The sequence below is a fragment of the Oncorhynchus clarkii genome, chromosome 13, assembly GCF_045791955.1.
Source record: "Oncorhynchus clarkii lewisi isolate Uvic-CL-2024 chromosome 13, UVic_Ocla_1.0, whole genome shotgun sequence".
Taxonomy (NCBI): Eukaryota; Metazoa; Chordata; class Actinopteri; order Salmoniformes; family Salmonidae; genus Oncorhynchus; species Oncorhynchus clarkii.
Genome location: NC_092159.1, coordinates 31,525,991 through 31,541,391, shown reverse-complemented (window position 1 = coordinate 31,541,391; position 15,401 = coordinate 31,525,991). Strand labels below are relative to the sequence as shown.

General features: G+C 41.7%; 1 protein-coding gene across 4 annotated transcripts in view; it reads right to left on the bottom strand.

The window, feature by feature from the left end:
• Positions 1–4,585: 4,585 nt before the first annotated feature.
• The window catches only part of LOC139364521 (phosphofurin acidic cluster sorting protein 2), a 103,585-nt gene continuing 92,769 nt past the window's right edge, over positions 4,586–15,401 (bottom strand). For 3 of the 4 annotated variants that reach the window (XM_071101311.1, XM_071101310.1, XM_071101312.1), the window contains 6 exons: positions 14,109–14,151; positions 10,299–10,341; positions 9,790–9,928; positions 8,913–9,136; positions 8,437–8,550; positions 5,889–6,224 (listed from right to left, as the gene is read on the bottom strand). In XM_071101311.1, coding sequence (XP_070957412.1) covers positions 6,106–6,224; positions 8,437–8,550; positions 8,913–9,136; positions 9,790–9,928; positions 10,299–10,341; positions 14,109–14,151 — 682 coding nt within the window. In that variant the 3' untranslated portion in view covers positions 5,889–6,105. Of the gene's footprint in view, positions 6,225–8,436; positions 8,551–8,912; positions 9,137–9,789; positions 9,929–10,298; positions 10,342–14,108; positions 14,152–15,401 lie in introns of all 4 variants that reach the window. The other variant, XM_071101313.1, reaches the window with a different exon arrangement.

Sequence of the window (15,401 nt, the reverse complement as noted above, 5' to 3'; positions counted from 1 at the left end):
TCAGTAGTTTCTAGTAAATCATTGCTCAGTTGTGCACCAGGGCCTCCCACTCTTTCTATTCTGGTTAGAGACAGTTCACCCTGTTCTGTGAAGGGAGTAGTACACAGCATTGTACGAGATCTTGAGCTTCTTTGCAAGCCTTCATTTCTCAGAACAAGAATAGACTGACAAGTTTCAGAAGAAAGTTTCTGGCCATTTTGAGCCTGTAATCGAACCCACAAATGCTGACGCTCCAGATACTCAACTAGTCTAAAGGCCAGTTTTATAGCTTCTTTAATCAGGACAACAGTTTTCAGCTGTGCTAACATAATTGCGAAAGGGTTTTCTAATAATCAATTAGCCTTTTAAAATGCTAAAATTAGCTAACGCAACGTGTCATTGGAACACAGGAGTGATGGTTGCTGATAATGGGCCTCTGTACACCTATGTAGATATTCCATCAGTTGTTTCCAGCTACAATAGTCATTTAACAATGTCTACACTGTATTTCTGATCAATTTGATGGTATTTTAATGATAAAAAAATGTACTTCCCTTTCAAAAACAAGAACATTTCTAAGTGACCTCAAACTTTTGAATGGTAGTGTATATGCAAAAACACAGGTAATGAAACAAACAATTCTGAAAATCTATCTGCAATACATGCTGTCAAATATGATAATGACGATTGTGGTTTTAAGTGGTTTTTAGCAAACATTCATCTTTATTTTACTCAACAAGATTGTTCAAATTCAGCTCACTTCGAGCAGTTTGTTTAGTAAACACACTTAAACAGATTAGCTTAAATTCTTGTCCTTTTGCCCTCAACTCACGGAATAATTTTGATTAAGCCATTGGTTAAACAGAACAGGAAGCAGCAGTTGGGTTAATGTCTTTCTAATGGATACATTAAAACAGTTCTTAGATCTGTATAGTAACCCAAGCTTATAGTTAATTGTTATTCTTAGATAATCAATATGATTTCCAAAAGAATAATCAAACAAATATTAAATCAACACTTAAGGATTGTTCCATCACTTTCATGAATGAAAAAATTGCCAGCTGTGGAGTTTATTCTTTGTAGTGTACCAACATGATATGGGACTTTGTTTGATTTAAAACCAAATGATTTGCTAGAAACCATTTGTGTTCATCTTGGAGAATTGCTCGTATCTGCAAAACATTTGAACCATACAATATTTATATATATATATATATATATATATATATATATATATATATATATGAGGACTATCATCAGCAGACCTGGGTTCATATAGATGCCTTTAAGAGCCAAATTGTTGACAGCGCTTTGCAATGCGTGATCAAATTGAATCCCTGGACGTTTGCCCAAGTCAGCTATTGTTGATTGTGCTTATGAGATGACCATTTCTTTATACATTTGAATGTACACTTGCCTTCAACTATCATCAGCAGACCTGTCTTTAAACAATGCCACTTTATATAATGTTTACATACCCTACATTACTCATCTCATATGTATATACTGTACTCTATACCATCTACTGCATCTTGCCGATGCCGTTCGGCCATCACTCACTCATGTATTTGTATGTACATATTCTTATTCATTCCTTTATACTTGTGTGTATAAGGTAGTTGTGAAATTGTTAGGTTAGATTACTTGTTAGATATTACTGCATGGTCAGAACTAGAAGCACAAGCATTTCACTACACTCGCATTAACATCTGCTAACCATGTGTATGTGACAAATGCATTTTGATTTGCCTCTGAGCGGCACAGATGGCAGAGAGGTAGGGTGCAGGCTTCCTATTTGATAACCAAAGTTGGATCGGATTTAATGAATATGAAATTAAGCTCTGGTGTGTGGAATATCTGACATTATTAACATTAAAGTGAAAGATTCATATCATGATTCAGATGTGTACAATGACACTGCCATCTGCTGTTGGTATGGGAAATACAACACTATGTAACACTGTCCAGCCTCAGATATGAGCTCATATTCTGTGTGTGTGTGTTCTGTATGCAAAGACAAGTCTCAGTATGGTTAATAGTTACATGGTATTATGACAACATGAGTATCTTTCCCAATTTAAACAGTAGTAAAACAAATTCTCTCAACACTCCTTTAATAGCCTGTTTTTCCACTTACAACACTTCAAAACCCAGTTTCCAAACAGAATTTCTTTACAAAAGAGCTCAACTCTTTTCTTAAAAAGGGTTAGAATAATAAAATGGCCATACAAAAACTTAATAAAGAGTAAGATGTAAATAAAACACATTTTTCAAGAAACAAAAACTGATATGAAACATGACATCATAAAAACAAGAGATTTTACCTTGTATTCTCTTAGTGGTTCATTTAAAAAATAAAGAATACTGTCTGTCACATTATTTAAAAGAATGTTTGTGCAAAAACATATGCAAACTTTAACTATACTTAAAAGAGCTGTAAAGCTCAATGTTGGAGTTATTAGACTGTCCAGTTTTTCTAGGTATTACTTGGTGCCACTTGACTTCCCAAAAGTAGTGCTATAATATAAATATGTATTATTAAGTAGTGGAACATATTTATGTATCAGTTATGTATACATAAAAAGTATGTGGACACCTGGTCGTCCAACATCTCATTCCAAAATCATGGGCATGAATATGCAGTTGACCAGGGCAGCTCTAGCAGGGCAGAAATTTGACGAAATGACTTGTTGGAAAGGTGGCATCCTATGACAGTGCCACGTTGAAAGTCACTGAGCTCTTCAGTAAGACCATTCTACTGTCTATGTTTGACTATGGAGATTACTCGGCTCTGCTCGATTTTATACACCTGTCAGCAATGGGTGTGGCTGAAATAGCCGAATCCACTAATTTGAAGGGGTGTCCACTTACTTTTATATATATAGTGTTTATTTGTATCATGAAATAGTGGAACATTGTACAGTGAAATGAGTGGGATTGACTGAAGACCTTCCCTCTTTCCGAGGCAAAAACACGAGACACCTTGACGGTCAGCAATGCATGAAGGATAAAATTTACTGTAACATACACTGTTGTTAAAATCAGCTACCACTGTGAAGATGAACAAAAAATACATAAAATGTAATACTATAGATGTAGTATCTAATCCCAAGTGAAGCCATAGTTTTCAAAGGGTTGAAATTGACAAATGGGGTTACACAGTATCCCTTATCAGCGCATTCACACACAAACACACACACTTAAAAGTCTCCAAAACACACTTTCATCCAAATGAAATGCATTTTCGTGTCAAGTCACATTAGACAACACAAACATACCAGGTCAAAAGACGGAGGCGGAATAACTAAGGCAGGAATCTGACGTTTTGACTTCCAAGTTCCTTCCAGTGTCCTGCATAGCCTCGACTGAAGTGGCAGGAGGACGTTATTTCCCTCATAGGTCTATGAGAAAACACACCTCATGAAACAACATCAACACACGATACAGAAACATTGCCGACATTAAAATGGTCCCTCACAATGTACCCAGAGTCAATCCTGGCAATTCCCTAAAAACCAATGAAGCCTGGGGCCCTTTTTGACTCAACGTTATGAGTGGGTCCATTTTTAAAGAGAGTATAAAAACAGAGAACAGTTGACAGCAATTTGTTCATTGTTGAATACGGCACGCTAGGTTCGTAAAGGGATTGCTGTCTTTCAGAATGGATGAAGTTAGAAAAAAGAACACCACTTCAAAGTCACCGGTAAATAGTTTAAGAACCGAGCAACGCACTGGGGAATTCTTATACCCTTTTCACACTACTGTATCAAGCAAAACTGTACTATGTTTAACTGTATTTTCTTTCCACCTGGTCATTTGGAACACAATTCCAGCAACTATAATGGATGCTTAACCAGGCCAGTGCAGTAGAGCTTGGATCAACTCAGTAGTAGTGTGAGAAAGGTATTACTGAAAACTGCACTGCTGAGCCCTTTGCAGAGACAGTAGGCTAATCAGGTGTGTTAGAGCAGGGCACTGGGAACAAGACATTTGTTTCCTTCTTTCCTTCTCCTCTCCCACTCTTCACTCCTCTCTCCTATTCACGTTTGTGTCCAGAGATTCTTGCATGCACCTACGTCCCTCTTCACAAATTCACAAGTGAGGTCCCTGCATTGATCTCGTCTAAGGATACATCCCACTCTCTGATGAACGTCTCTCGTTATACAGTGCCAAGTTTCTTGGTTTACTGATTGTCCCTATTCTGTTTCCGTAAAATGTGCTTCTAAATCAAGAAGGCAAGTATACTAGCTTGAAAGTAGTGTATCAAAAACTTAAGTCACTTTTCTCAATAAAAAAAAAAGAGAAAGAAATTACATCTCTCCATAGCAAGAGGGGTTCCTCTGCAAATTTCACAGCAATTCCTCTCTTAGCATCCCACCCTTTCCCTTAAAAATCAGTAACACACACGGCCTCCCGGCACACACTGCGAACACACTCCAACGCACCCCTTCAATCCTCTTGCATTATATACAGGACATTTACCAATATAGGATTTCACAGAAATAATAATATAGTAACAAAAAGTGCCAACAAAGCTGCCATTACAGGTGGCCATTCTAAGTTTCTAACCACAATATACACTATTATACTTAAAAGGCAGCATACATTTTTTCCCTTCTTTTTTTTGCTGGTGGATAAAACAGTAACATTTGACGTTGACAGCAACATCCATTTTATACTGGGAACACAGGTTTGTAATTGGACAGTTTCCACAGGAAAAGGACTAGGGGGTTTGTTTACGTTTTCTTTGCTTGGTCAGAGCAGCCTCGGCTGGGTTCCAATCTGTTGGATTTTACTCCCAGCTTTCCCCACTACCTTCGGTAACTTGGAAAACGGAAAGAGTTGGATTCATTTCAAACTTAGACTTAGAAATGTATTTCTAATAATTTCATTTTGAAACATTGGGAACCAGCATATAAGGACCTATAATCTTCACTTGATGGATCTATTACCATATTTATAGCCTCAATATCTAGTAAATACAAATATCAAAGAACAGAAAGGAGGGGAGTGATTTTTCAGAATGGAATCCAGCTTGTCTCTCTCTATGGTAGATATAATGGCTGTTCTAGGGTCAGGGTTTAGAGAGAAGGGGGTAGCTGCAGCCCAATATGTCGACCTGAGTATGGGCGAGTGGGTGTGTCGAAAGGAAAGTAGTGGGTGTGTGGAAAGGAGTGGGTGTGTCGAAAGGAAAGTAGTGGGCGTGTGGAAAGGAGTGGGTGTGTCGAAAGCGCTCTACTATAGGTTAGACCACTGGTTCTCAATCCTGATCCTGGGGACCCAAAGGGGTGCACATTTGGATTTTTGCTCTAGCACTACACACCTGATTTAAATCATCAAAGCCTCATGAGTTGATTATTTGAATCAGCTGTGTAGTGCTAGGGGGGGGGGGGGGAGTGCACCCCTTTGGGTCCACAGGACCAGGATTGAGAACCAGTGGGTTAGACGGTTTTGATGATGCAGTTTTTTTTGTTCCGGTTCTTACCACACAACTATCGTACTGAGAGAGTTTGGACTTGAGTTTGATTCGTATTTCGCTGACAATTGTTTATATATTTTTTTTAATTAAAAGTACTGATGATGGGTGTACTATTGCTTGTATGCGTATGCTCACTGTGACTGTCACCCTGATATTGGCTACTAAATAGCTACTTCTCACACCGGGACAGTGGTGCTTGGCAAAGCGGGAGCAAGGACACTGTGTCCAGGTGTTGTTGCCCTTCATGCCCTGCCCATTGAGTAGACTGTATGTAGGTATCAATGTGAAATCTCAATGGTTATCAATATTAGTTATTTCTTATGTAGGCTTCTATCCTATTGGAAACAAAATCATGGGAGATTTTTGTTGTTGTTGCCATGTTAGCTACCGCTGGCGACTATGTGACACGGCTACCCAGTGGGAAGCACCTCCGGTCAGCAGGCACCTCGATACAAAACCGCTACAGTGGTCGGTGGCTTATTGACTCGTATCAGCCATGCAAAACGGTCTTGAGTGGCAACAAATCTTCCCAATTAGCTGATTAGCTTTCCATACACCCACTCCTTTCGACACACCCGCTTGCCCATACTCCGGTTGCCATATTGGGCTGCAGCTACCCATACTTGGGTTTAGGTGGCAGTGATATGTCACATGGCAGGCTTGGTGTAGCCGAAGATGCCAACAGGAAAGTGCTTGACGTGAGTGGGCCACTGGGCGGCCAGCTGGAAAAACTTGACGTCATTCCACTCCACACCGTCAATGGACACTATAGAGAGAGAGAGGAGAGAGATGCAAAAGTGTTCATTTTCAACCACTTGGTGGTAATATTGCACATCTTAAAGACTCAAAAATGGAATAGAGGCTATTCAGGGAATTCACATGAACCTATGTGTGTGTATGTCTTCAGCACATACTCTACAGTATGTGTATAAACGGAATGAGTATGTAGTGTACATGTATTATTGAACATATGGGTGCATGCTTGGGGAGGGCTGTGGCGGTCATGACATTTCTAGTCGAATTACTGTTGGTCTCCCGTTAATAAACATAAACACGCTCAGCCTCCACGCATACAAGCCGCTGATGTGCGCCTTTGGAACATCTACATTTAATAGACACCATCACAATGAATCCATTATTTCTTTTAGGCAGGTCTAAGGAAACATTATTATACAAAGAAAATGTATTTCAGAAGAAGAGAATATATGTAATCTGGCTATGCTCCTTGCCATAGGCTGTAGGCTAGTTCATTTAGCAGACAAGATATGCTTATGAGTCCCGTGACATTCATTCACATTATGATTTTATATTAAGAAGAATATCATTTGAATTTAGCTGAATAAAATAGAAAGGATATTTTTCCTATTCCGGAGCGAGTGCACATATGAAGTGGCTATGTTGAGCGTAAAAGTGATCATTTGAAACAGGATCTATACACTAGATTTAGAGTTATTTGATAACTTTAGTTGTGAATGATAGAATGTCTCAGAAATCAAAACATATATGGGGTGCATGATGCGACTATAGGCCATTGATGATTTGAGAAAGTAGCAAATAAAAGCTTGCGCTCTGTTCCTTGACTCAGGCTGCACACGCTGCTCTCTCATCAAGTGCACTGAAATAGTAAATGGAGGCGGCTTTCCACGGCTCCTTTTCCAATCATGCCGGGTAAGCTATTCTGGTTTTATAGTGGAGCATGTGCTTAATATGAGCAGCTGAGAAATAAATATAGTAGCAGCTGGGCTCCTCCTCTTTTTGGTGGAAACCATAGTAACGTTTTCACAACTAAACAATATTTCATTTAAATTGTTGACAGCCCCTCTCTCTGCATGCTGGAGAAAGGAATGAAGGAGAGAGAGGAGGAGATGGAGAAGCACGGTGGTGAGATTCTGTAGCTAAAGGAAATGTCAGCCTATTCATTGTGAAAATATAAAAAACTTATTGTAGGCTAACTATGTAAGCCGCCCTGCACAATCAATGAACCAACAGCATCGCCTAGGCCTATATGTTCTCTCCCAGACTCATGGATAGATAGTTTGGAGAGTAGCATAAGGTAAGGTAAACAATCCGGTATGCTTAATAATACAGTCCACATTCAAAGGCCATTACTATAACTTGTTTCATTTTGGAGTATAGGCTAGAGTAGACCAATTAGACCAAAGTTTCTACAACTTCAATCTATCTTGTTTTTGAAAGTTTTTATGCCGTGCGTAATAGGCCTATGCGGTAGGCATATAATGGCACAATCATGATTTGAATTTCATTTTTTTCCCCAGGCTTGGACTCATATAGGCCTATGCGTATGCAAATGCTATAATATGCGTATGGGTGTTTTGAATTAATCATCACCTTAGAAAGTGCTGTCAATTTCGTTATGTTAAGCTTTGAAACAACATCCACAGCGACAATGTTTTCCACTCAGTTTCAACCTACTTTCTTCAAATTGATCAATCACAGTGCGGGGAGTTTTAAAAGCATGATACTGTTTTGATGATAAGTGTTTGATGTGATTTTTCCGATTCTATTTGCATTGATGTGAGAGTGGTTAGAGGGACAATAGAGCGCTGAGTACCAGGCCATTAGGACCTGATGGTCTTTAGTGAGTTGGGTACTACTAACACATGTCCAGAGGAGATTACCGTGACTCAACGGTCACATGGAATTTGACTGCGGTCATGACTCATGACTGCAGGTGTGGCGGTAATACGGTCAGCAGTACTTGATTTGGACTGAAATAGGTGACAGTACTCATTTTGGGTGCAAGTACTGCTTATATTTAGGTGCAGGAGCTCCACAATACTTTTGAGTTAATATTCTATTCGAGGAACCGGAGCTCAAGCAGTAGAAAATGTGATGTGCCAGTACTCAGCTCTGGTGAGCTCCTGCCCAAGTCAAGCACTGACGGTCACCGCAACAGCCCTATATGTGGGTATGTGTGTATGCTTACGTATGTGTGAGTATGTTTGTCAGGCCTGTACCTCTCAGCATGGTGTGCTGGTGTTTGGCAGCGCAGATCAGCCTGCTGATGCCCTCGATCACCTGGCTCTTGGAGTCCACCTCCTTCTCCTTGGGCTTTTTACTCAGGAATATCACTGCTCATCAAAGTGTGAGAAAGAGAAGAGAGAGAGAGGACATCAGTAAAATAAAGAGATCATTTGCCATACATGGTACAAAATAAAACATTTATTTTTACAATTATTATATTTATTTTTACTAAAGATGTAAAGGTAAAAGGTAAAGATGTATTTTTCGTGACGACATAAACACAACATCTGGTTGTTGCTGTATTTGGCCAGATAACTAGATTACAACCAGAAAAAGACGTCTTCTTCATCAGTGACACATTTTCATAAAGAAAAACATAACATGCAATGAGTTGTAGTAAGGTGGCATTAACGGTTATAACGGGTAATAATGCATTACACTCTTTGGCTTTCAGTAAAGCGACACCCACCTTTCTTGTTCTTCTCCTTCATGACAACGGTCATGGCCATGCCGGGAGGAGGGGTCAGCTCGCCTCCGTTGGGGATGCGGGACACCTGCAGCGAGCGGAAGTTGCTCTTCAGGGTATTCTTGATGCCCACGTCTCGCTTCTCGCCTTCCTTCTTCTTGTCGACGCCGTGACATGCCCAGTAGTCCACCTGGAGCCCCATCACCTCCCCGCCCGTCACCGGAGAGCTGCACGGCGGAGGGATATGGGAGAGAAACGTCACAAGAACGTCATATGAACGTTTTGTATCCATGAAAGGGAAGAAAAAGGCCCAAACTGCAAGGTAGAGTACCATCTGAACTTGTATGTGGCTGTAGCCAGTTTAGTTTATTATGTACAACTTACAGGTCAAGTCATAAAAAAGAAGAAGAGAAAGGGTACAGTAGAGCTCCAGTGAAAGACTGGAACACAGAACACTGAAGACAAGTGGTCGTTCCCCCTTCCCCCCCTTCCCAACATCTGGTCTCCAAGGAACATCTGGATGGAGAAAGGTCATTCATCTGGGAGTGGCAGGAAAGTGGGGTGTTGAAGGATGGCTATCCTTTGTCACACACTCCAGATTGGGCCATCTTTTGCCATTTAAATTAATAACATATAGTTTACAAGTGCCTCATGAGCAAAGTTCCACTGCCTTACCCCATCAGAACCCAAAATATAATAAGAAACTAATTCATGTGGAAGGTGTGGCCTGTACCTTCTGAAATTGTTTTATTGACTACTGTGGCCAATGGGCCTCTGTCGGGGTTGTAGCCATTGTACAGTTATAAGGTTGAACCTTGAGATCAAATAATGTTTAAGGAAAGAACATTAATTAACAAGACATCTTGGGTAGAGTACGTACCCGGCTCCGGCGAGGGTGGCTGAGACGGAGGGGGAGGGGGGCGGGGTGCAGGTCAGGTCCTTCATGTAGGGTGGTCCCGGCTGGGGGGGAGGGGAGGCCAGCATATTGATGCTCCCCATCACAGCATCATCAGAGTCCACTGGGGATTAGGGAGGAGGAGGTTTTGTTAACGTCTTTAAGTAACCAGAAAAAATGCATCTTTATCTGGTTTATTCGGGTTCTCTAACCAATTAACAACCAATATGACGTCTGTCCCATGACGTCTTGATATCATCATGAAAAAGGCGCAACAGCGGTTGTAAAATAGTTATATTAAGTCTTTTAACCAGAAAACCATTTTACAAGAAAAATATTACATGATTAAGACGTCATGCATTCAGTATTTTGCCTGCTGGGCCTCTTCTCTCTCAGTTTTCCCTTCTTCCTCCCATTTCATTCGAAACAATGGATTATCAGACAATCCTAAGCAAACATAGGGTCAAAGGAAAATAAAGAGTAGGATGTCTTACTTGAAGTTGAAAGGTTGTGCTCAACGATGCCCACTTTCACCAGCTGTGGGGGGACAAAAACCACGATTGAGATTTACATTCTGGTCATTTAACAGACACTCTTATCCAGTCAGTACATTTAACCAAGGTATAATACATGACCACCTCACTCGTGCATTAGTGAGGTCGGGCACTGATGTTGGGCGATAAGGCCTGGCTCGCAGTCGACATTCCAATTCATCCCAAAGGTGTTTGATGTGGTTGGGCTCAGGGCTCTGTTCAGGCCAGTCAAGTTCTTCCACACCGATCTCGACAAACCATTTCTCTATGAACCTTGCTTTGTGCACGGAGTCAATGTCATGGTGAAATAGAAAAGGGCTTTCCCCAAACTGTTGCCACAAAGTTGGAGGAACAGAATTGTCTAGAATGTCATTGTATGCTATAGCGTTAAGATTTCCCTTAACTGGAACTAGTGGGTCTAGCCCGAACCACGAAAAACAGCCCCAGACCGTTATTCCTCCTCCACTTTCCAGTTGGCACTACGCAGGTAGTGTTCTCCTGGCATCCGCCAAAACCAGTTTAGTCCGTCAGACTGCCAGACGATGAAGGGTCATTCATCACTCCAGAGAATACATTTCCACTGAACCAGAGTCCAACAGTGGCAAGCTTTACACCACTCCAGCCGACACTTGGCATCGTGCATGGTGATCTTAGGCTTGTGTGCAGCTGCTTGGCCATGGAAACCCATTTCATTAAGCTCCCGACGAACAGGTCTTGTGCTGATGTTGCTACCAGAGGCAGTTTGGAACTCGGTAGTGAGTGTTGCAACAGAGGACAAAAGATTTTACAAGGTACACGTTCTGTGAGCTTCTATGGCCTACCACTTCGCGGCTGAGCCGTTGTTGCTCCTAGACGATTCCACTTCCACTAACAGCACTTACAGCTGACCAGGGGTAGAAATTGACAAACTCACTCAACGTCAACAGTGAAGAGGCGACTCCGGGATGCTGGCCTTCTAGGCAGTTCCTCTGTCCAGTGTCTGTGTTCTTTTGCCCATCTTAATCTTTTATTTTTATTGGCCAGTCTGAGATATGGCTTTTTCTTTGCAACTCTGCCCAGAAGGCCAGCATCCCGGAGTCGCCTCCTCACTGTTGACGTTGAGACTGGTGTTTGCGGGCACTATTTAATGAAGCTGCCAGTTGAGGACTTGTGAGGCGTCTTAAACTAGACACTAATGTACTTGTCCTCTTGCTCAGTTGTGCACTTGGGCCTCCCACCCCTCTTTCTATTCTGGTTAGAGTCAGTTTGCGCTGTTCTGTGAAGGGAGTAGTACACAGCGTTGCACAAGATCTTCAGTGTCTTGGCAATTTCTTGCATGGAATAGCCATCATTTCTCAGAACAAGAATAGACTGATGAGTTTCAGAAGAAAGTTCTTTGTTTCTGGCCATTTTGAGCCTGTAATCGAACCCACAAATGCTGATGCTGTCACGCCCTGATTTGTTTCACCTGTCCTTGTGATCGTCTCCACCCCCTCTAGGTGTTGATTATTTTCCCCAGTGTATTCATCCCTGGGTTTCCTGTCTCTCTGTGCCAGTTCGTAATTTACAAGTCAACCAGCGTTTTCCCCGTTCTCCTGCTTTTTGCATTCTCCTTTTTCTAGTCCTCCCGGTTTTGTCCCTTTCCTGTTTCTGGACGTTGTTCCCGCCTGCCTGACCATTCTGCCTGCCTGACCATTCTGCCTGCCTTGACCATGAGCATCTGCCACTCTGTATCTCCTGGACTCTGATCTGGTTTTGACCTTTTTTCCTGTCCACAACCACTCTCTTGCCTACCCCTTTGGATTAATAAATATTGTAAGACTCCAACCATCTGCCTCCTGTGTCTGCATTTAGGTCTCGCCTTGTGCCTTGATAGATGCTCCAGATACTCAACTAGTCAAAAGAAGGCCAGTTTTTTTGCTTCTTGAATCAGATTTTTTTTAGCAGTTTTCAGCTGTGTTAACATAATTGGAAAAGGGTTTTCTAATGATCAATTACTCATTTAAAATGATAAACCCGCATTAGCTAACACAACATGCCATTGGAACACAGTGTGATGGTTGCTGATAATGGGCCTAGTTGCTGATAATGGGCCTCTGTACGCCTATGTAGATATTCCATATATATATATATATATATATATATATATATATATATATATATATATATATATATATTAAATCTACCATTTCCAGCTACAATAGTCATTTACAACATTAACAATGTCTACACTGTATTTCTGATCCATTTGATGTTATTTTAACAGTCAAAAAATGTATTTTCTTTCAAAAACAAGGACATTTCTAGGTGACCCCAAATTAAAACGGAAATATCACATTTATATAAGCATTCAGACCCTTTACTCAGTACTTTGTTGAAGCACCTTTGGCAGAGATTACAGCATTGAGACTTCTTGGGTATGACACTACAAGCTTGGCACACCTGCATTTGGGGAGTTTCTCCCATACTTCTCTGCAGATCCTCTCAATCTCTGTCAGGTTGGCTGGGGAGCGTCGCTGCACAGCTATTTTCAGGTCTCTCCAGAGATGTTCGATCTGGTTCAAGTCTGCGCTCTGGCTGGGCCACTCATGGACATTCAGAGAATTGTCCCAAAGCCACTCCTGCGTTGTCTTGGCTGTTTGCATAGCGTCGTTGTCCTGTTGGAATGTGAACCTTTGCACCAGTCTGAGGTCCTGAGTGCTCTGGAGCAGGTTTTCATCAAGGACATCTCCGTACTTTGCTCCGTTCATCTTTCCCTCGATCTTGACTAGTCTCCCAGTCCCTGCCACTGAAAAACATCCCCACAGCATGATGCTGCCTCCACTATGCTTCACTTTAGGGATGGTGCCAGGTTTCCTCCAGACGTGACGCTTGGCATTCAGGCCAAAGAGTTCAATCTTGTTTCTCATGGTCTGGCGCCTTTTGGCAAACTCCAAGCGGGCTGTCGTGTGCCTTTTACTGAGGAGTGACTTATGTCTGGCCACTCTACCTTAAAGGCCTCCTGGAAGGTTCTCCCATCTCCACAGAGGAATTCTGGAGCTCTGTCATAGTGATCATCGGGTTCTTGGTCACCTCCCTGACCAAGGCCCTTCTCCCCTGATTGTTCAGTTTGGCCAGGCGGCCAGCTCCAAGACAAGTCTTGGTGCTTCCAAACTTCTTCCATTTAAGAATAATGGAGGCCACTGTGTTCTTGGGGACCTTCTATGCTACAAGAATACCCTTTCCCAGAGCTGTGCCAAAACACAATCCTTTCTCGGAGCTCTACGGACTATTCATTCAACATCATGGCTTGGTTTTTGCTCTGACATGCACTGTCAACTGTGGGACCTTATATAGACAGGTGTGTGCCTTTCCAAATCATGCCCAATCAATTGAATTTACCACAGGTGGACTCCAATCAAGTTGTAGAAACATCTCAATGATGATAAATGGAAACAGGATGCACCGGAGCTCAATTTCTAAAAACCTGTTTTCGCTTCGTCAGTTTGTGGTATTGTGTGTAGATTTAAGAGGAAAATGTTTTATTTAATCCATTTTAGAATGTAACATAACAAATGTGGAAAAAGTAAAGGGGCTGAATACTTTCTGAATGCACTGTGAGAGTGTAAGTAGAAAACAACCACATATCACAGTCATTGCATGTAAAACTTTCCTCAATAAAACAGCAATACAAATCTGTTGTCATTGTGTATTATCATGACAGCTTCAAATAAATGACAGATAATGATCTAACTGGAGATGAGCGCTCAAAGATAACACTCAAGTTATTTCGTTGCAAGTGAATATTCTTACCCCAATGAATGGCACAAACTTCTGACAGGAGTCCTCGTCAGGGCTGAGGGAGCGAATGGATAACATATAATAAATGTTAGTTTCGCGTTAACACAACGCACCAGGATCAACACTCTCCCTGTTGTGGTGGTGTGATGGCGCTGAAGGAAGAATGAGTTTGTGTGTGTGGCTAAGGGATGTCTGATCGGAATCGATGAGACATGGCGCCTCCCAAGTGGTTCTGGAAAACCAGGAACATTTTGGGAATGAAGGTCATGCCGCGATGAGAATGCCAGGGAACGTTCCTTACAACCGACCCGTAAACGGGTGCGTTGTAAGCCTGCTGTGAAGTGAGCAGTGGAGGAGTGAGGGGGTTATAACATTGTTGGTGACATTGAATGTGAACCCAATATCCAGGGTGAGTTCTGCAATTCCGCTGGGTTTTGGTTTCTCAGTACTTAAGAATACTGATTGGCTGAAAAAAAAAATCAACAGACGAAAATCAACAGAACTATGGCACTCAAGGACCAGAGCTATGCACACCCGTTATACAGTGTGGGGCAAATCCTCATTTCCATTTAGGTACATTTAGGTTTTAACTTAGTTATTCATTGATGTCAATGGGAGACTAAGCAAAAAGTTTACTTAAGTAGAAGTTAGAATTCACCCCTGTGTTTGTTAGCATATTTAGGATAGTTAGCATATTTCATATGTTCGGTCCCAGTCAACTACTTCTAAGTTGGTAGTGCTGCCGTCATCTTACCAAAGCTATCCTTCCCTATTTCTCACAAATCCCCCCCAAATTAGCTCAAAAAGCTGGATACGGCTGGTGTAAAACCAAAATAACCTGCAAAATGAGGCCAGAGGGGGTGAATTTTTGGAGCGCATGGTGAAAAGAGCTGTGAGAAAAGCATGTTAGGACAGCAAAGAGGTAGGACAAACAGAGCATGACAAGTTCATCTCCCTCGTGAAACACACCCGAGAGTAGCATTGAGGGTTTTCTAGAGTTTTTAAAGATGGAAAAAGCATTGACTAAAATATTGAGTATACACATCTGAGACTTTGCACCCTTGCTTTTCAAAGAGAAAGAAGACAAGTAGGTACAAACGATGCACATTAAGCAAACTCAGTCGGGCCCTTGGTGTACAGTACAGTCTCCCCTGCCTATCTGACCAGAATATTATCTAGGACAGGGTTCTCCAACCCTGTTCCTGGAGAGCTACGATCCTGTAGGGTTTCACTCTAAGTCTAATCTAGGGCACCTGATTCTAATAAATAGCAGGTTGATGAATCAGTTTAGTTATAATTGGGGTT